This window comes from Staurois parvus, unplaced genomic scaffold (assembly GCF_062004578.1).
Source record: "Staurois parvus isolate SC_StPar_1 unplaced genomic scaffold, SC_StPar_1.0 ptg000636l, whole genome shotgun sequence".
Lineage (NCBI taxonomy): Eukaryota > Metazoa > Chordata > Amphibia > Anura > Ranidae > Staurois > Staurois parvus.
The window spans coordinates 8,390,065-8,410,607 of record NW_028318432.1 but is presented as its reverse complement, the minus strand read 5'-3'; the positions used below and the strand labels follow the sequence as shown (position 1 = coordinate 8,410,607).

General features: G+C 42.1%; 1 protein-coding gene across 2 annotated transcripts in view; it reads left to right on the top strand.

Annotated features, from left to right (window-relative positions):
• Positions 1-1,603: 1,603 nt before the first annotated feature.
• The window catches only part of ENKUR (enkurin, TRPC channel interacting protein), a 300,940-nt gene continuing 282,000 nt past the window's right edge, over positions 1,604-20,543 (top strand). The window contains exons 1-5 of one of the 2 annotated variants that reach the window (XR_016315458.1): positions 1,604-1,758; positions 3,757-3,902; positions 10,382-10,635; positions 17,105-17,251; positions 19,618-19,947. Coding sequence is in view for 1 of the 2 variants with exons in the window: in XM_089693780.1 (XP_089549906.1) it covers positions 1,679-1,758; positions 3,757-3,902; positions 10,382-10,635; positions 17,105-17,251; positions 19,618-19,791 (801 nt within the window). In the remaining variant the exon portion in view is untranslated. Of the gene's footprint in view, positions 1,759-3,756; positions 3,903-10,381; positions 10,636-17,104; positions 17,252-19,617; positions 20,466-20,543 lie in introns of those variants that run through there. The other variant, XM_089693780.1, reaches the window with a different exon arrangement.

The window sequence follows — 20,543 nt, the reverse complement described above, 5'->3', positions numbered from 1 at the left end:
GGGACTCTGATGGGGACCCTGATGTATGGGCGGACTCTGATGGGGATCCTGATGTATGGGCAGACTCTGATGGGGACCCTGATGTATGGGTAGACTCTGATGGGAACCCTGATGTATGGGGAGACTCTGATGGGGACGCTGATATATGGGTGGACTCTGATGGGGACCCTGATGTATGGGGAGACTCTGATGTGAACACTAATTTATGTGCAGACTCCAATGGGGACCATGATGTAAAGGGGGACTCTGATGTGAACCCTAATTTATGGGCGGACTCCAATGGGGATTGTGATGTAAGGGGAGATTCCGATGGAGACCCTGATGTAAGAGGGCTCTAATGGGGACTGTGATGTAAGGGGGTACTCTGATGGGGACACAGATATAAGGGGGGGGGACTCTGATGAGGACCCTGATGTATGGGTGGGCTCTGATGGGGACCCTGATGTATGGGGAGACTCTGATAGGGACTCTAATTTATAGGCAGACTCTGATGTGAACCCTAATTTATGGGTGGGCTCCAATGGGGACTGTGATGTAAGGGGGGACTCTGATGTATGGGCATACTCCAATGGGGACCCTGATATAAGAGAGCTCTCATGGGGACTGTGAAGTAGGGGATATTCTGATGGGGTCCCTGATATATGGGAGACTCCAATGGGGATTGTGATATAAGGGGAGACTCTGATGGGGGCCCTGATGTGTGGGCATACTACAATGGAGACACTGATGTAAGAGGGCTCTCATGGGGACTGTGATGTAAGGGGGTACTCTGATGGGGACGTAGATGTAAGGGGGGACTCTGATGGGGACCCTGATGTATGGGCAGACTCTGATGGGGACACAGATGTAAAGGGGGGACCCTGATGTATGGGCAGACTCTTATGGGGACCCTGATGTATGGGTGGGCTCTGATGGGGACCCTGATGTATGGGCAGACTCTGATGGGGTCCCTGATATATGGGGGCACTCTGATGGGGACCCTGATGTAAGAGGGGACTTTGATGGGGTCCCTTGTGTATAGGAGGACTCGGATGGGGACCCTGATGAAAGGGCGGACTCTGATGAGGACTCTGATGTAAAGGGGCACTGATGGGGACCCTGATGAGTGGGCAGACTCTGATGGGGACCCTGATGTATGGGGGCTCTCACTGGGACTCTGATGCAAGGGGGGACTCTGATGAGGTTTACACTGAATTTATTTTTTCTCTTCGGAATGTATTTGCTTTGGTTTACTGACATTCGTTCTCCGTTGTTATGAATCACATCGTACCGATTCCAAAAATCTCCAAGTAAAACTTTATTTCAATTGTATTCATTTATCAGACTGCTTTGTTTTCAACCTACAAATATTTGTAAATACAGAGCGTGGCCCCTGGACTGAGAGGTTCAGGGCCCCTGCCCATCGTTGTGTGACTATATTTGACATTTATCGGTGTGTATGGGGGGCTCGGGATCTCTCCAGGTTTGTGGAATGAGCTTTCAGTAACAGGTGAGAAATGGGTGCAGGTTGTGTAATCTGAGCCGGCTGAATAAAGCTTGTCAGAAAAAAAGACAAGACAAGAGCAGTGCCTGGAGACGGTTGTCAAGACAACGGTAGTGACAACAGACCAGGCTGGAGCTGTTTCTTCCCCTAGAGAGGACAGCATTTTCCTATCTGTGATCCTGAAGGTTCAGGAAGATGAAGGACATGGCAGAGCCGGTGGAGAACATCTATAATCTCATCCCCAAAGAGGAGGTCAGAATTCACAAACCTCCCAGGTGAGCTGACCCATGCAACCTATCCGATGACAAATTATTTGTCGCTAGAAATAGGATTGAGCCCGCTTCACATCAATGTGGCTTCAAAGTCGTGCGACTTTTCCGTGCGACTTCATTGTGGCTTGCTGACACTCACTGTGACTTCATTAACAGATGCCAATGCAAATCACAATGAAGTTGCACAGAAAAAGCGCAGGAACCATTTTGAAAGTCACTGCGACTTGAGTCGCCCTGATTTGAATGGGGCCATTGAAGCAGCATGAGAAGTCACACTGGTGTGGGGTGCAAAGTCACATGACAAGGCGCACCCCATGTTTCCCAATGAGTACCATTCATATCTGTGCAACTTCTAGTCACAGAGACTTGAACGTAGTTCCTGTGCTACTTTGGTCAAACTTTCATGCGACTTGAGGGCCATAGACTTCAATGTAAACCCTTCAAAGTTGCATGAAAGTTTCCCCTTAATGATATACATGCGACTTGTGTGTGACTTTGTACAGTAGAAACAGTCATCCTTGCTCAAAGCCAAAGTCGCACTCATCCAAAGCAGCACTCATCCAAAGTCGCATCAAAGTCGCAGTGTAAAGTCGCAATGAAAATCGCATGATTTTGGAGTCACACAAGTGTGAATGGAGCCAAAATGTTTTCCCAAACACAGCAGCATTCACAAAAGGCGCACACACTTCATTAGTTGTCATTTAGTTTTGAAGTACAAATTTCCGAAATTAGTTTTTGGCCGGAGTTCATCTTTAAAGTGTATTTATTTTATTTTATTTTATTTGTAGATAACATACAGAATTCATTTTTTCTGCTGTGTGTAACTCCTATGCAGTCTGCAGATTTCCCTTCACTTCCTGTCCCAGACACACAACAGGAAGTATTATTATACAGTATTTATATAGCGCCAAAAAGTTTGCTCAGCGCTGTACATTATAATGGGGGACAGTACATGAGACAATACAGTAACAAAATAATACATGAGGGGTTCGAGGGCCCTGCTCCTTGGAGCTTACAATCTAGGAGGGAGGGGATAGTGGTACAGGAGGAAGTGGCTGTGGGGGATGGAGTGGTAGGAGGAGTGGAGGAGATCGGCTGTTAGGTGAGGGTGGGGTAGGCTTCCCTGAAGAGATGGGTTTTCAGGGTGCGCCTAAAGGTGAGGAGGGTAGGTGACAGTCTGATGGATTGGGGTAGTGACTTCCAGAGGATGGGGGAAGTCCTGGAGAAGTCCTGCAGTCGGGCAAGGGAGGTGGAGACCAGGGAGCTAGAAAGTAGGAGGTCTTGTGAGGAGCGAAGATTACGGGTTGGGTGGTATTTGGGTATCAGGTCGGTGAGGTAGTTTGGGGCAGCGTTATGAATGGCTTTGTATGTCAGTGTTAGTAGTTTGAATTTAATGCGTTGGGCAATCGGAAGCCAATTGACAGAGGGAATGGCAGAGGGGGGTGGCAGATGCGGAGCGGTTGGTAAGGTGGATGAGTCTGGCTGCTGAGTTCAGGATAGACTGAAGCGGGGATAGCCTGTGTTGGGGTAGGCTGGTGAGGAGGGAGTTGCAGTAGTCCAGATGTGAGATAAGGGAGTGAACGAGTTGTTTAGTAGTGTCTGGGGTTAGGAACGAACGTATTTTGGAGAACGCTGAAGGAGCGTTGGGATAGATAGGAGGAGAGCCAGGAGAGAGCGGAGTCTCTGATGCTGAGGGAGTGCAGTTTATTAGGGAGAAGGGGGTGGTCAACTGTGTCGAAGGCCACGGAAAGGTCGAGGAGTCTCTTGCCGGTACCCAGTGATAGACAGCTGAAGCTGCCAATGGCGGAGTGGGTAGAGCGGCGCACGTGCCTCCTACCCAGCAATACAAAATCATGTATATATAAGAGATTTTGTGCAGCCCTGCCGCCCTGTAGCAGTAGTTCTTCTGTCTGAAAAGCTCTCAGTGGATCAATTTTTAGCTGTGTGTGACAAAAGATGAAGAGGAGATATGTTTGGTTTTTTTTGTTTTTTTTCTTTCAGATACATCTCCACCTTCAGGGATTCAGTGAAGGTGGAGGAGCAGAAGAATAAAGCTGCACACAGGACCATGGGACCAGCAAAAGTAGAGGTCCCCTCCCCAAAGGAATACTTACAGAAGCACACCAAAGAGGCAACGCAGGCCCAAAGTAAGCAGCATGTTACACCCTGCCCCTTCCTCCCCTGTCATAGGGTGGGTGAAGGGCAGGGAGGGCTCTGTGGGAGCCACTGGGAGAAGTGAACTGTCACTTGTGAACACAGAAGCCAGGCTTACAAGTGACAGTAGTGAGCAGTTAGCACAGGGCCAGGGCCAGAGTACCACGGGGAACCAGCTGGAAAAAAACCCCGGCTTTGACGCATGTGATGTTGTGCTTTAAAGCTGAACTCTGGGATAAACTAATATTGTCTAAATCAGGGATCTCCAAACTTTCCAAACAAAGGGCCTATTTACTGTCCTTTGGGGGGGCCGATTGTGGCCAGTGTGGGGAGAAAATGTCTCAGGCCCGGTATCAGTGCTAGTAACCCACATGAAAGAAAGATATATACTGTATTTGAAATACATTTTAAAAATATTCTTCCCAAATATATTGCCATATATTTGAAATACTACAATTTTGGCCATATGCAATGTATTTCAAAATATATTTCAATATATATATATATATATATATATATATATATATATACTGCATGTTGATATTGTGTTTTTATTACAAAATATATGAAAAATATTTTTAAAAATACATTTCTTACATTTTTTTAAATATATTCGTCAGATTTTTTTTTACATATAAAAAAGTCATTTTAACATATATTTTTACATATATTTGTAAATGCATTCCAAATATGTAGATTTGTATTTTTAAAGAGGGTATATTTGAAATGTATTTTTTAAAATATTTTTCATATATTTTCAACATGCAGTGTGTATATATATATATATATATATATATATATATATATATAAATATATTTTGAAACATATTGAATCTGGCCACAATTGTAGTATTTCAAATATATGGCAATATATTTGGGAAGAATATTTTTTAAATATATTTAAAATATATTTTTCTTCCATATGGGAAAGAATGCCGTAGGCATAGTGTTCAGTTGCATAGTGCCTGTGGTCAGTAGGATAAGGAATAGTGCCCCATCTCTGGTGTCAGTGGATGGAATAGTGCCCCATCATTGGTGTCAGTGGATGGAATAGTACCCCATTGTTGGTGTCAGTAGATGAAATAGTGCCCCATCACTAGTGTCATGGGATGGAATAGTGCCCCACCATTGAAATTAGTGGGAGGAATAGTGCCTCATCATTGGTGTCTGGATGGAATATTTCCTCGTCTCTGGTGTCTGTGGATAGAATAGTGCCTCATCATTGGTATCAGTGGATGGAATAGTGCCCCATCACTGGTGTCAGTAGATTAAATAGTGCCCCATCATTGGTGTTAGCAGATGAAATAGTGCCCTATCATTGGTATCAGTGGATGGAGTAGTGCCCCACCATTGGCCTCAAATCAGTGGGAGCAATAGTGCCCCAATGGCCAGATAAAAGTTAGCAAAGGGCCACATCTGGCCCTCGGGTCGCAGTTTGAAGACCACTGGTTTCTTTGTGTTCTGTGTGTTCTTATATACATCTTGGTGTGATTTGTGTATTTCATCCAGATCTGTGCAGTAATCCAGAGTTAAACTTTAGTTCTGTACAGAACCACACTGCTGCTCTCTCTCCTTGTGCAGGAAGACTGGTCTTGTTTCCGCCCCCGCCTGCAGTTTTCTTTAGGCAGCCCGTAGTGCTGCCTAAAGCACCCCTATCAGTGGTAAATGGTTTGTCCCATCCCTCTAACTGATACATTTGCAGGACAGCTAGTTCTGTTGAAAAATAGTAGATTTTCTGGCAGGAAATAAAATAAACAAAGGAAATAAAACCTAAAAAAGAAAACTAATGCAGTATCACATCTAAGAAATGGTATGTTGAAATATAATAAATGTTTGCTTTTAAGTTTAATACCGATTTAAATCTGAAGTTTAGTTAACGCTTGTGGATCGAAATGCCAGGAAGCAAGGGTGGGCATTCCAATCATGTGACCACTGTGATTGGCTGTCACAGCAGTCACATGATCAGAAAGCTCCCGATCACAAGTGTGCATCAGGATCTTTCCGTTACATGTTAGTTGCTGGGCTGGGAGCGCACTCTCAGCACAGTAGAGTGTTTACAAATAGGCACATTTATGCGGCCGCTTGCCAAGAGGACACATACAAGGTGTGTCCAGAATATAATGAGAATGAAGTGCCTACGCTCAAGAAGGGCTCTGTGAAGGGAGAAGCTGGCCAAGGTCACTTGGGGTGGGATGCCAGTTATATGATAGAACACTGATCAAGTTACATTCTTGTCAGTCTTGTCAGAGGTGAGACATTCTTTTTTGTGACACCTTGTTCAAGTGCCTTGTAGTAAGAAAAATTCAAGCACATTTGGAACAGTGGTACGAGATAACATTTTGTGTGAAATTGATTAAAGGTGCATCAAAAACTTTGGAAATGGTGATTAAAGCTTATGGAGAAGCTGTGCTATCATCTGCACAAGTGTACCAATGGCACAAGGCCTTCAAGGAAGGACGAGAAGGTGTTGAAGACAAACGATCAGATGGTTCACTATCAGAATGATTGCAGAGGATACAAGAATTACCAAGTCAATTGTTCATGAAATTGATTTGAACATGAGAAAAGTGTGTGTAAAACTTGTTCCAAAGGGTCACCTGATCAGAAGGGATACCTTCAGCTCTTTTGCCAAGACTTGTTGGCCCATTTGTAAAGAGAGCATGATTTTTTCAGTTGGGTGATCACAGGAGATGAAGTCTGGGTGTCTGAGTATGATCCTGAGATGAAGAAACAAAGTACAGAATGGTACACACCCATGTCACCTCGCCACAAGAAAGCTCAAATGAGCAAAGTCCAATCAATGGTCATTGTTTTGTTTGTTTTTATTCACGTAGAATTGTCCATAAGGAGTTTGTACCTACTGGTCAAACTGTGAATCAAAGATTTTACCTCGAAGTTCATTGGCTCAACTTGGATCCTTCATCAAGACAACTCACAGTGCTTATGGCTCAAAAACACATCACTGTGCTTCCCCACCCACCCTACAGCCCCAACTTGTCTCCAGTTCAACCATTAAAAAAAAAAGTTATAACCCTATACCCACAGTTGATCCAGAGGAAGGCACAAAACCCAGCAAAGCATGATCCAATTTGCTCCTGCTGGGAAAAAAATTCCTTCTTGATCCCCTGAGAGCCAATCAGATATTCCCTGGATCAACTTTACCTATAAATGTTAGTATCCAATTATATTCTGTGTATCTAAGAATCATTGAGACAATATTCAATTGTACAATTTTTCCATAAAATAATTTTGTAAATATCATTCACATTACTTTCTGGACATACCTCATATGCAGGTGAAGCTCAAAAAATTTGAATATCTTGCAAAAGCCATAATCATCACAATTATGACAAATCACGGCTTGAACTATCTTGATTTGCATGTAGTGAGTCTATCTCATATATTAGTTTCACCTTTTAAGTTGCATTACTGAAATAAATTAACTTTTGCACGATATTCCAATTTTTCGAGTTTCACCTGTATGTGCCAGGTGAGTGGGAAGAGGTTAAAAAACAAATTTTCCCCCTACAGGTTTAACTAACATTTTTTATCTGTAATGAAGTATACTCATCAGCCACTTTATTAGGTACACCTGTTCAATTGATTGTTAACACAAATTGCTAACCAGCCAATCACATGGCATGCATTTAAGCATGTAGACGTGGTGAAGACGACTTGAAGTTCAAACCAAGTATCAGAATGTGGAAGAAAGGGGATTTAAGTGACTTTGAACGTGGCATGGTTGTTGGTGCCAGTATGTCCCATGATGTTCAGGCTGTTGGATTCTACTGAACTTCTGGTGCTGTGGGGGTTAACAGAAATTATATGGGTCTCTGGGCTCAACTGCACTAAGGCCTCATTCAAGCTCCAAAATGCTTGAGGAGTAAAAATCAGTTATTCTCAATGGAGATGGTTTACATCTTCACTCCAAGTCACCTGAAGCCAAACACCTACAGTTGTGGCCAAAATTATTCAACCCCCAATGCTGTAAAGGGGTTTAGGGACTATAGTGTACATTTGGAATTGTATTCAGAATCAAATCCTACAAGGACGTTGTAACTACCCAAATGCAACTAAAATGACATCAATTGTTTATGTAATACAGTAGTAAATGGTTCTTATGTGGTTTCTTCATTGCCACAATTATTCAACCCCTTAAAGACTACCACTCTGAAGAACAGAGGTTCATACAGGTGCTTTCCATCAGGTATTGAAAACACCTGTGGATGTCACCGAGCAGCAATCAAGCATAATAAGCACCAATTAGGCAGCTTTAAAATGACTGTGATACTCAGCTCCTTCTAGACATTTACTGGTGTGGTTACAAACATGGTGAAGGCAAGAGAATGGTCCAGGAAGACAAGAGAAGAGGTGATTTCTCTTCACAGGAAGGGCAATGGCTATAAGAAGATTGCAAAGATGTTAAACATACCAAGAGACACCTTAGGAAGCATCATTCGCAAATTCAAGGCAAAGGGCACTGTTGAAACGCTACCTGGTCGTGGCAGAAAGAAGATGCTGACTTCGACTGCTGTGCGCTACCTGAAGCGTAGAGTGGAGAGAAGTCCCCGTGTGACTGCTGAGGAACTGAGAAAAGATTTGTCAGATGTGGGTACAGAAGTTTCAGCCCAGACAATAAGACGCACACTGCGTAATGAAGGCCTCCGTGCCAGAACTCCCAGGCGTACCCCCTTGCTGTCTCCAAAGAATAAGAAGAGTCGACTGCAGTATGCCAAAAGCCATGTGGACAAACCACAAAAGTTGTGGGATAGTGTTCTGTGGACTGATGAAACAAAATTAGAACTGTTTGGGCCCATGGATCAACGCTATGTTTGGAGGAGGAAGAACAAGGCCTATGATGAAAAGAACACCTTGCCTACTGTGAAGCATGGTGGAGGGTCAATCATGCTTTGGGGCTGTTTTGCTTCTGCAGGTACAGGGAAGCTTCAGCGTGTGCAAGGTACCATGAATTCTCTTCAGTACCAGGAGATATTGGATGGAAACGTGATGCAGTCCGTCACACACCTGAGGCTTGGGAGACGTTGGACCTTTCAACAGGACAATGATCCCAAGCATACCTCCAAGTCCACTAGAGCATGGTTGCAGAGGAAAGGCTGGAACATTTTGGAGTGGCCATCGCAGTCACCAGACTTAAATCCGATTGAGAACCTCTGGTGGGACTTAAAGAAAGCAGTTGCAGTGCGCAAGCCTAAGAATGTGACTGAACTGGAGGCCTTTGCCCATGAAGAATGGGCGAAGATACCCGTAGATCGCTGCAAGACACTTGTGTCAAGCTATGCTTCACGTTTAAAAGCTGTTATAACTGTAAAAGGATGCTGTACTAAGTACTAAGATTGAATGTCACTTGGGGGTTGAATAAAACTGATAATGCTGTGAGCACAGAAAAGACATTTGTGGTTATTTCATTATAACTGTTATGTTATATTTGTCTGACCTACAAGTGCCTCTTTAATGTAAATGTAAGCAAGATGACTGAATGATCAAAAGCAATGTCAAACTGGCCAAAACACTCAATTTCAGTGGGGGTTGAATAATTTTGGCCACAACTGTATATCTCAAACAAGTTCTGGAGCTTTTTTGTACCTCAAATTGAGCAGATTTGCGCTTTTTTGCCGCATTTTTATGCACATAGAAATTAATGGAAATGCACGTTTTTGTATGTTTTGTTGTGCGTTTTGAGCAAATGAAATTTTTTTTCAATAACATATGAATAAATGAATGTAAAGTAAATAAAATAGATACACAAATAAATAAAAATCATCAGAAATAAATAATAAATAAAATTAATTAATATGTATTTTGTGTTTGGGTTAGGGTGTTTATTATTTTATTATTATTATTACTTTATTAAATTAATTTTTTAAGGGTTAGGGGGTTATGGTTAGGGGTTAATTATTTTTTATGTATTATTACATAGTATTCATTTATTATATTTCTTTATTTATTTATGATCATTTTTATTTATGTATTTGTGTATTTATTTTACATTTATTTATTATTAGTATTATTATTAACACGCCTAACCCTAACAAAAAAAAAGAATAAAATAATATCCCTTAATCCTAACCTTAACCCCAACCCCTAATCCTAACCCTTACCTAACTTAACTTTAACTCCTTATCCTAAAACAATAATAAATGAATAATAATAATAATAATAATAATAATAATAAAAAAAACAACAGAAATAAAAACTAAAGGAAAAGCTGAAAAACCTAGCAAAAAATGATGCAACAGATGATATTTTTCTCTATTGGCTAATAAAAAAATGCCAAAGCTCAAAAATGCCTAAAAATGCTGTATGAAAACGTGCAAAATTGCACAAAAACGCTCAAAGTCGCTACGCTTAAGTGTGAATGCAGCCTAAAGATTATCAGCTTTAATAATTAAGGACACGGGAAGGTGTGTTATTTGCTACTAACCACACATTTGCCTTTCTTGTGTACAACAAGAAAGTGCTTTGCTTGACTCCACAGGAAGACCACCAAGATGCCTTGCAGAAGACAACAAGCGGCCCCCAGTTCCAACAAGAGCAGAGCATCCAATCATGGGAATGCAAACGAACAAAAGCTTCATCAAAACCAATGTAGCTGAAGCTGTCATGGCTGTACCTAAAAAGCCACAGCCCATCTTTGTGGACACCAAAAAAGGGGACAAGCATCTCCTCGAAACCTCAGGACTTGTTCCGAAATACATCAAAAGGAAGGTAATGTAGCAGCTACCACCACACAGGCTTTTACCAACAGGAAATATCACATAATTAATTTATACACTCAGATAAGGAATGCCTGCCATAAGTCATCTCAAGATGACATTAATGTCTGTACTTACTCAGCATCTTGACTTCTGGAAAGCTGTTATTGTGGAAGTCCCATAGTATGCTCCTAAGTCTAGGCCTAATGCATGGACAGGAGATAGCTATCTGTCAAACATGTCAATCACATGCATACTCAGAATAGGTTCTAATGTTGGTATAATAGGCACAGGGGTGATGTACAATGTATTCCATTATCCTAAAACACAAACTACATGCATTTTACATCTACAGTATTCATATGCATGCCAGTAAAAGTGCAGCATTAAAGTAAATGTGAACTCTCATCTTGTAAAACAACCCATTCAGTTTAACCAATTTAACCCCAGGCCAATTCTGATATTTCTCACATATATGTAAAAAAAAAACAGCAATTTTTTTTCCTAGAAAATTACTTGGAACCCCCAAACATATATGTTTTAAACTCTAGAGAATAAAATGATGGGATTTACAACTTTTTATGTCACGTGATTTGAGCAGCAATTTGTGAAATGCAAATTTTGGGAAAGAATACACTTTAATGAATTTTAGTAAACACAAACACAATATAATTCCCAATTTTTGGTAAAATACAAAACATAATATTATGCAGAATAAATATATATTAAACATGTCACGCTTTAAAATTGTGCACACCTGTGGATAGCCGCAAAGTACAGTACATTCAATTGTCCATAGTTGTGCAGGACCTATGTGCGTGTTCGAATTTTCACATAAGCATGGGGAGACGGGAGCACTTTACATTTTTTTAGCATTATTTTATAATTTATTTTATTCACATTTTTTGCACTGAACCTTTTTTTTTTTTTTTTTTTTAATTTGGATCAATTTTAGTAATGAACAACACCTTTTGTGATAGCATGGGCCACAACAGGTCCTCTTTTTGGAAAGATCTGGGGATATCTTTCCTCTGACCTCCTACGCATTTGAGATACACAAACAAACTGAAGCTAAAAGTGACACAATCCCCATTGTTTCCTGTTTCTGACATCAGTGTGTACGACCCCGGGAAAAGCAGCGGCTATGGAGGGACCCCCCTTTGGCTGCCTGTAAAAGTGATCCAGCGGTTCTTTATCCCCCTGGATCACTTTTACACTGTGCAGAATCCCCTACTGTAAAAAAAACCTGTACTGGGATATTAGTTGTGGCTACAACCATTATGCCAGTATACCCATAAAACCACCTCAATATAAGGCCATATGTATACATACAGTATGGTGGTATTGCAGTGGTTAAAACTTTGCTTTTCTTTCAGAATCAACAATGGGGGCCATTGAATGCAAACATGAGTTGTGATTTGCACACAGAAAAAAGTATTTTTCCTAACAAATTCATTCAAGACCCTGTTGCAAAAATGAATACACCCCAATGAAAGTCTTAGGAGCAAAGCTAAATTTTAGACAACACAATCCTAATTAACAAGAATGCAACTACCGGTGAGTCTAATTATTCATTAAATAGGTGTCCAGCAGAAAGTTGATTATAAAAGGGCATTATTTAACAAAGAAAACCCCTTCCCATTTCATGCTATCAGCAATGGCACCACATGGAAGAGAAATGTCACAAGGTCTGAGAAAGAAAATAATTTCTTTACACGAAAAAGGTGAAGGCTACAAGAAGATCAGCAAAGCTGTACTTATCAGTCAGAATACTGTAGCAAAAGTGATACAAAAATGCAACAGATGGAACTGCAACCATCTCACAGAGACATCCAGGCTATCCACGGAAGTTATCACCTCGACAGGAGCGTCTTCTGATGAGAAGGGTTGAAGAAAGTTCACTGCAGTTAGCTAAAGAAGTAGAAAGCCAAACTGGGGTGATGTACTGCTCTATATTAAAAAAGAAGATGCTGCCATCACTCTGTGAGCTTGGTCGGCGTGCACTTTTCATACATAATGATCCAAAACACACATTTAAGGCCACTGTTGCATTTTTGAAAGAACAGGGTGAAAATGATTCAGTGGCCAAGTATGTCTCCTGATCTGAACCCAATCGAACACCTATGGGGAATTCTGAAGAGACAAGCTAAGCATCACTCTCCATCCAGCATCCAGGCTGTAAAAGAGGTTGTAACAAAATCTATTAGTGTTAGCAGGCCTGATTTTCAGAAACTAACCCAATACCTTCAACCTGAGGTGGTTTTACAGTCCCCAGTGAGCAGAGAGATCTATCAAATGGGTAGACTAGCTCACTTTGGGCCCTCAGAACCTGATGGCAAGGAGATAGCCAGAAATAAGGAAAAAGTTATATTTACCCCAAAACAACCAATGTTCTTTAAAAGCAGTGAAGAGACTTCTGCTCGTGTGATGGGACCACGTTGGTGCACAGTGAGAGGAAACGTGATTCATGGTTCTCTAAGGAACAATGCAGTAAAGTGGGGTGCGCAATTCCGCACATCACAAGTTTTTTTCTTGTATTTGTACAAACTTTATTTGAATTGTACAAAAGTATATTGTGTGAATTCGCCCTAAAGCTGCACAGACATACAGATACATTCATTTACAAAGTACAGTGTCACATAAATAAAGCCCCACCATTGGCTGTCTTGCCACTTTTGGCCAATTTATTAGGTACACCTGTTCAACTGATTGGTAAAACAAATTGCTAATCAGCCAATCATATGGCAGCAACTCAATGAATTTAGGCATCTAGATGTGGTGAAGATGACTTGCTGAAGTTCAAACCGAGCATCATAATGGGGAAGAAAGGGGATTTAAGTGACTTTGAATTTGGCATGGTTGTTGGTGTCAGATGGGCTGGTCTGAGTATTTCTAAAACTGCTGATCTACTGGAATTTTCACACACAGCAATCTCGAGGGTTTACAGAGAATGGTCAGAAAAAGAGAAAATATTCAGTGAGCGGCAGTTGTATGGACAAAAATGACTTGTTGATGTCAGAGGAGAATGCACAGACTAGTTTGAGATGATAGAAAGGCAACAGTAACCACTTGTTACAACCAAGGTATGCAGAATACCATCTCTAAATGCACAAAATCCGGAACCTTGAAGCAGATGGGCTACAGCAGCAGAAGACACACTCCTGTCAGCTAAGAACAGGAAATGGAGGCTACAATTTGCACAGGTTCACCAAAATTGGACAATAGAAAACTAGAAAAACCTTGCCTGGTCTGATGAGTCTCAATTTCAGCTACGACATTCAGATGGTAGGGTCAGAATTTGGCGTAAGCAACATTAAAGCATGGATTCAGCCTTCCTTGTTTCAACAATTCAGGCTAGTGGTGTAATGGTGTGGGGGGATATTTTTTTGGCACACTCTGGGCCTATTAATACCAACTGAGCATCCTTTAAATGCCTACCCGAGTATTGTTGCTGACCATATCCATCCCTTTATGACTACAGTGTGCCCATCTTCTGATGGTTCCAGCAGGATAATGCACCATGTCACAAAGCTCAAATCATCTCAAACTGGTTTCTTGAACATGGCAATGAGTTCACTGTACTCCAATGGCCTCCACAGTCACCAGATCTCCATCCAATAGAGCACCTTTGTGATGTGGTGGAACGGGAGATTTGAATCGTGGATGTGCAGCCGACAAATCTGCAGCAACTGTGTGATGCTATCATGTCAATATGGACCACAATCTCTGAGGAATGTTTCCAATACCTTGTTGAATCTCTGCCATGAAGGATTAAGGCAGTTCTGAAGGCAAAAAGGGGGTCCAACCCGGTACTGGCAAGGTGTACCTAATAAAGTGGCCGGTGAGTGTATATTTTCCATGAGGAAGGACTACATTTTAACAAAATATAATGACACCCCTCAGCATTCACACATCAAATATGACTATGAGAATCATTTATTGTGGTTGCTGTACTCTGCATGCTATCCTTGCTTTTTGCATCAGCTTATTGATTAGATTAGAAGATTTCCAGGTATGGCATTTTATACATAGCTACATTGATCCAGCTAGAAGGAGGTCCCATCACTTTGCCCTAAATGGGCAAAGTGGTAATGTCCCTTTAAAGTCTTGCCATGTTTGGAGCTGGTGTATACTGGCACTTGTTTCTAACATATCTTTGTGATGGACCTGGAAGGCAGTGTTTACATTTAAGACTGGATTATAAGGAGCGCTGTTCACTTTTCTTATTGTTTTTTCCATTAATGATATTGCTTTGCTTTTATTCCTCTCTAGGCATACTAAATAAATCTCAAAGGTGGCCCAGACATGCAGTCTATTCTCCCTGAAAACACCTGAATCCATTTTATGTTTGACTAGTTTCTGGTTCTAGAAACTGGTTCAGCTGTGCACAGGGGCAGACTGACAACTCATGGGGCCCCTGGGCAATAGGGGATCATGGGGCCCCTGTGTCCTTGCCCAAACTCAAAAAAACCTATGAAAAAGGTACCAGGGGCATCTCATGGGGCCCCCTACTGACCCCGGGCCCTTGGGCAGTGCCTGAGTTTCCAAATGGTCAGTATATCCCTGGCTGTGCATGTAGCCAATCAGCTTCTAACATCAGCTTGTTCAAATAAACTTTGACAATAAAACCTGGAAGCTTTTTGATTTTCATTGCAGAGCTGCACCAATTCTATACTCTCCAGTTTTAGTAAATAACCCCCATATATAGCAATCCTGGCCATACACTAGGCAGCTTTGTTAACAAATTTGGAACTTCCTCTCAGATTTTAACCACAGCCATCTGTCACCCATGTTTTAGACTGATTCTAGCTTCAGCTGATGAAATTATTGAAATGTGAGTTGATTGAAAATTCAGCTGGCACTGAGCCTGGGTTCACACTGATGCGGTCTGGAATTTGCAGCTTTTTCTGTGCGAATTCCACACTGCATCAGATTTGCACCACGTTCATGCGAACCGTGTATATGTTAATAACACCCCGAAATCGGTCCGCAAAACCCAGTGTGATGTGCAGAATTAGATCGCATAGGTGTGAATACCCATGCGATCCGATTCCTGTGCGGACCCAAAAAAGGGTCCTGCATCTTTTTGATGCGGATGCGGTGCAATTTGAGCCATACATAATGTATGGCTCAAATCGCACCGCACACAATTCATATGTGATTTGCACAGGAATGCGGTGCGGTTCCTGTGTGAATCACATGTGATGTACTGCACTGCATGAGTGTGAACCTAGCCTGAAGCAGGTTTTAATAGTTTTCCACTGTCATCATCATCGTTTTGGTTGCTCAAAACACAGAAACAAATGTAACTAAGGGAGGTAGATCAGCAACAAGTGTCAGTGTTGGCATCAGCTCCTGCTCTGGCCATGCACTATGATGCTTTTCGCCCCAGGGGGCTAAATGCATTAGTGGGTGTGGCCAGAGAGAGAGCTGAGGCAAACAATGACACTTGTTACTGACTCAATGGGGTCGGTCTGAGCAGAACCTTTTTCTTCATCGCCTCACACTTTGGATTAGTGCCAGAACCAGGGGTGGACTGACCATTTGGAAACTCGGGCACTGCCCGAGGGCCCAGGGTCAATAGGGGGCCCCATGAGATGCCCCTGGTACCTTTTTCATAGGCTTTTTGAGTTTGGGCAAGGACACAGGGGCCCCATGATCCCCTATTGCCCGGGTCCCCATGAGTTGTCAGTCTGCCCCTGGCCAGGACACAGGCTCCTGTTTTCTGGGTACTGGCGGGACCATTCCACATGGTCTGACCTCGAACGGCGCTGCAAGGCTCTCATCCCAAGGGAGGTAGATCGGTGTAAAAAATTGCCAGTGAAATTAGAGATACATTAGAGTTTCAGATGTTTTGATAAGAAGTACAACACATGGAGAGTATCTTTTCCTAAATTCAGCAGAGATCAATGTTTTATTCTGGCACCACCTTTCTCTGAATCTATCTGTATCTACAGTACATCTGTAAGACCTCATGCACGCAGGATGTTTTGCTAACTCTCCTACACTCCTTTCCTCCTGGCAGCAATGTTTTGGCAGAAAAAACTCTTGATGTTTGTAAACTCGTGTAATATGTTTAGACGCGTTTCCGCACATCAAGCGCTTGGGCGTTAATTATTTTATTGGCCAGAATAATAATTTATTTTGGCAAATTAAATGAATTAACACTCAAGAGCTAAACGCACCTTGCGTAAACACATGTTTACAATCGTTTAGGTGCATCAAGTGTTTTTTTTTTCTCCCAAATCTCTGCCACTCCTAGCTGTGGGTTTTTTCCTGCCTCTAAACACCCCTTCCTCCAAAGTTCTTTAAATTTCTATGTGTGCATGGACTAACATAGGCTAACATGCAGGGGCATTTAAAGGTAGGAAAAAACTGCCAAGCGCCCCCTAGGAGCAGTAGAAAAAACATCCTGTGTACATGAAGTCTAATTGTTAAACCTCACGGAACAGATTTCAGCACAAGCATATTTTTTTCTGAAGGATTTTGGCACTACCCCCGAATATTTAGTGAAGAGGAATGAGGAAGTGAGAAGAGCCCAGGAAGAATATGATGCTTATGTGAGAGAACGGCTTAGGATGGGAGCCATGAAACAACTGTCCGAAGAGGAGAGACAGAATGTGCTAGAGGTAACGTGTGTTTTGTTTCATTAAAAGGTCAGTCCTCCCCATAATCATATTTCATTTGTAGGCAGATCCTGGGGAGCTGTGTCACCCCATGACTTCCTAGATCTTTTGGTCGCTCCATAAGCCAGATCTCCCTGTCCCTGGAGGACAATTTGTCCTCTGTTAGGCTCCCCCTGTTATGTAGAACTAAAGGCAAATATTTCAGATCTACGAAATTCTGAAATATTAGTTTTGGATGAACTGACTCTTTACAAGGTATAGAGGAAAGGAAAGGCAGCTGAATGCCACACTCGCCTGTTCCAGCCTCCAGCACTGGGTCTTTCCCCCTATGTGGGAGCAGGGCCTTCCTAACCCTCTTGTATTGATCTGTATTGTTGCTGTATTGTCTCCTGTTATCTTGTAAAGCGCTGAGCAAACTGTTGTATAATAATAATAGTAATAATAATGTGCAGCAGCTGGCGTCCAGCCAATCAAAGAGGGGGCGCTGTTTTAAAAGGCTAGTGCATGGATTGCTCAGTGTTCAAACAATGCACCCACATGCTAGCAGCTGGATCTCCTTGCAGTCTCTTTTCTCTATGTCTCTTGTGATCACCTATGTTCCTATTTCTTCCATCCCTTCTTGTAGTGTGTTAATTTCCAGCTTTGCTCCCAGTCTATCCCAGCTTGCTATCCTAAGTTCAGATCAGCCACTCTGCCCCTGGTGGGAGTGGATTTCCCAGTTGTGACACTGAATACCAATTTTGTGGACTAGGTGCAGCATGGTGGGGCGGCAGTAATGGTACTGATGCCTGGAATGTAGAAACAAATATTTTGTTGCAGAGCAGTCACAACAACCTGAACTCACAGTCAATGCAGCGGAGAGTCAATGGTGTTGGGGACGAACTGCGGACAGCGTCTGGAGTGGAGTGTGGCATGGTTGGTCCAGCTCAAGAAGGGAAGGCCCTACGCGTTCCCTACTCCTCTGGAACCTTTTCCTACCACTAGCGCTGTCTCTGACAGATGGGGTATCTCTCTCCACACTAGTCACTTTGCCAATGTGTACAAAACCTGACGGCAGGGACTTAAAAAGGCTGTATTTGACCCAAGATGGCTGCCAGGGTCACCTGGATACAGCATAGCCAACCAGAACGCTACTCCCAGGGACTGAGGAATTTATAGAGAAACCAAGTTTCTCCTGACTTCCTCTCCTGCTGCAGTTCCACTCCAGTCAAGTGCCACCTACAGTGGAGAAAGCAGACTGCACCTGCCTAAAAACAAACATGACAAAATTACACGGTGCCTGTAACCCCTATAACAACACTAGTAACAGCTGCAATGCCATATCACTAGACCTTCTTATTGGAAACAAATCTTATTTAATAGCATAATAAATTTAATTGTTTGCAGTTATATTGTAATCATTACATCTTCTTCATGCTCAATACTGTCCTGAAAAGCCAGTGGATCATTAGAAACCCAATAATGAAGAAAAGTGATTTATGAAAACTCGTCTCAAAGTGCAACTCTAGGCAAAAGATATACTAGTGTACTGCTAATGCAAATCCTATAAACATTGCAATGTAGATTATACAGGAAAATGCTCAGTCCGCTTACCTTGCAGCCTCCCCCCCCCCATCTGCCCTGCAAATAAAAAAACTCAAACTAGAAGCAATAACACAGTAAAACATCAGAACAAAAATATGAAAAATACCTTACACCCCAGTATCCGGCAGGCTTCCCTAGGTAAGGGTTACACCATAAGGCTCTCTTGTAGGAACATGGAAATAATAAAGATCCCAAATACTTTCAAAATGTGCTTCTGAGCAGCATTGGAGTGCCTTCTAGTAATATTTGGGATCCTCAGTTTTCCCAGAATCCAGCTACAAGGCCCAGTGGCATCACTGGCATGTAAGGTAAGCATTTCTTATATTTTTCAGATGTTTTATAATGTTATTGCTTTCAGTTAGTGTTTTTTATGCAAGGTCCCCTCTAATCTGAGTATTACATAATCTGATTGGGTTTTTCACAGATTTAGGAGGGACTTGTAAAACATAAAGGGTTGTATCTTCAGATGCTCAGATTAAGGTTCAGTTCACTGCTGCGACCCCATTGTCATGTGAATTCCAAAGCGACTTGCTTGCGACTTTCATGTGACTTGAGAGTCTATGGGACTTAAGTTGCATTGAAATTTCATCAGAGTAGTACATGAACCATTTTAAAAGTTGTTTTGACTTGAGTCACATTGATTGGATCAGTTGCTATTGAAATAAATGTGTTTTCATTTGCCATGCGACTTTATGTGTCGCAAGTTGCATGGCAAGTCGCAGTATGAACCAGGGCTTAAGGCTATTCAGAAGTTTACTTTGTAAATGTTTCCTTTTCTTGTGTAGGGATTGAAGAAAAACTGGGATGAGCTTCACCACGAATACCAAGGCCTCTCCGTTGTGATCGACACACCACCCAAAAAGACTCACAAAGAGAAACTAGAAGTGGAAATGAGACAGCTGGAGCGAGATATTGATGTGTTTGAAAGACACAAGATTATATACATAGCCAATAACTAGACATCACTTTACTCACAAAATGAAGGCGACAGTGCGCTTTTAAGAAAGCTGAATTTAGATATGGCTTGTATAGTTACACTGGTCCAGTTTGGATGATTGTAGATATGCATGTATCAGGGGCGGACTGACCATTTGGAAACTCAGGCATTGCCCGGGGTCAGTAGGGGGCCCCATGAGATGCCCCTGGTACCTTTTTCATAGGCTTTTTTGAGTTTGAGCAAGGACACAGGGGCCCCATGATCCCCTATTGCCCGGGGGCCCCATGAGTCCGCCCTGGCATGTACCGTACCTATGGAATCGTGACATCACTGTCCAATCTCTCCGCTGTGTCCAATGAGAAAATGTGAAGTGTTCTCTGAATAGTGCCCATAACCAGCAAGTGACCTCCTGTACTTACCGAGCAGCAGGAAAGCCGCTCTACACATGATCTAGAAGCTATTGGTGGTCACTGTAGTAGTGGTGCCTACTACAGAAATTACCAGCTTCTCCAGGGATCAGCCAGATATGGTACATCTATACCCACATTGGTCCAAGGTGGACCAACGTAATTATGCAGAAAAAGCCATATTTAAACAACAGCTTTCAGGATTTAGTAATTTATATATTTCTAACAAACTATTTCTTTCATTGTTTAAACCTTTTCTTGATTCTTATTAAAAGGTTTTACTATGGTTTTTATTTGTATTTTCTTACATAGAGTTGTATGAACCCAGATGTCATTACTAGTGAATTCTTTTTTGATGATTCTTTTT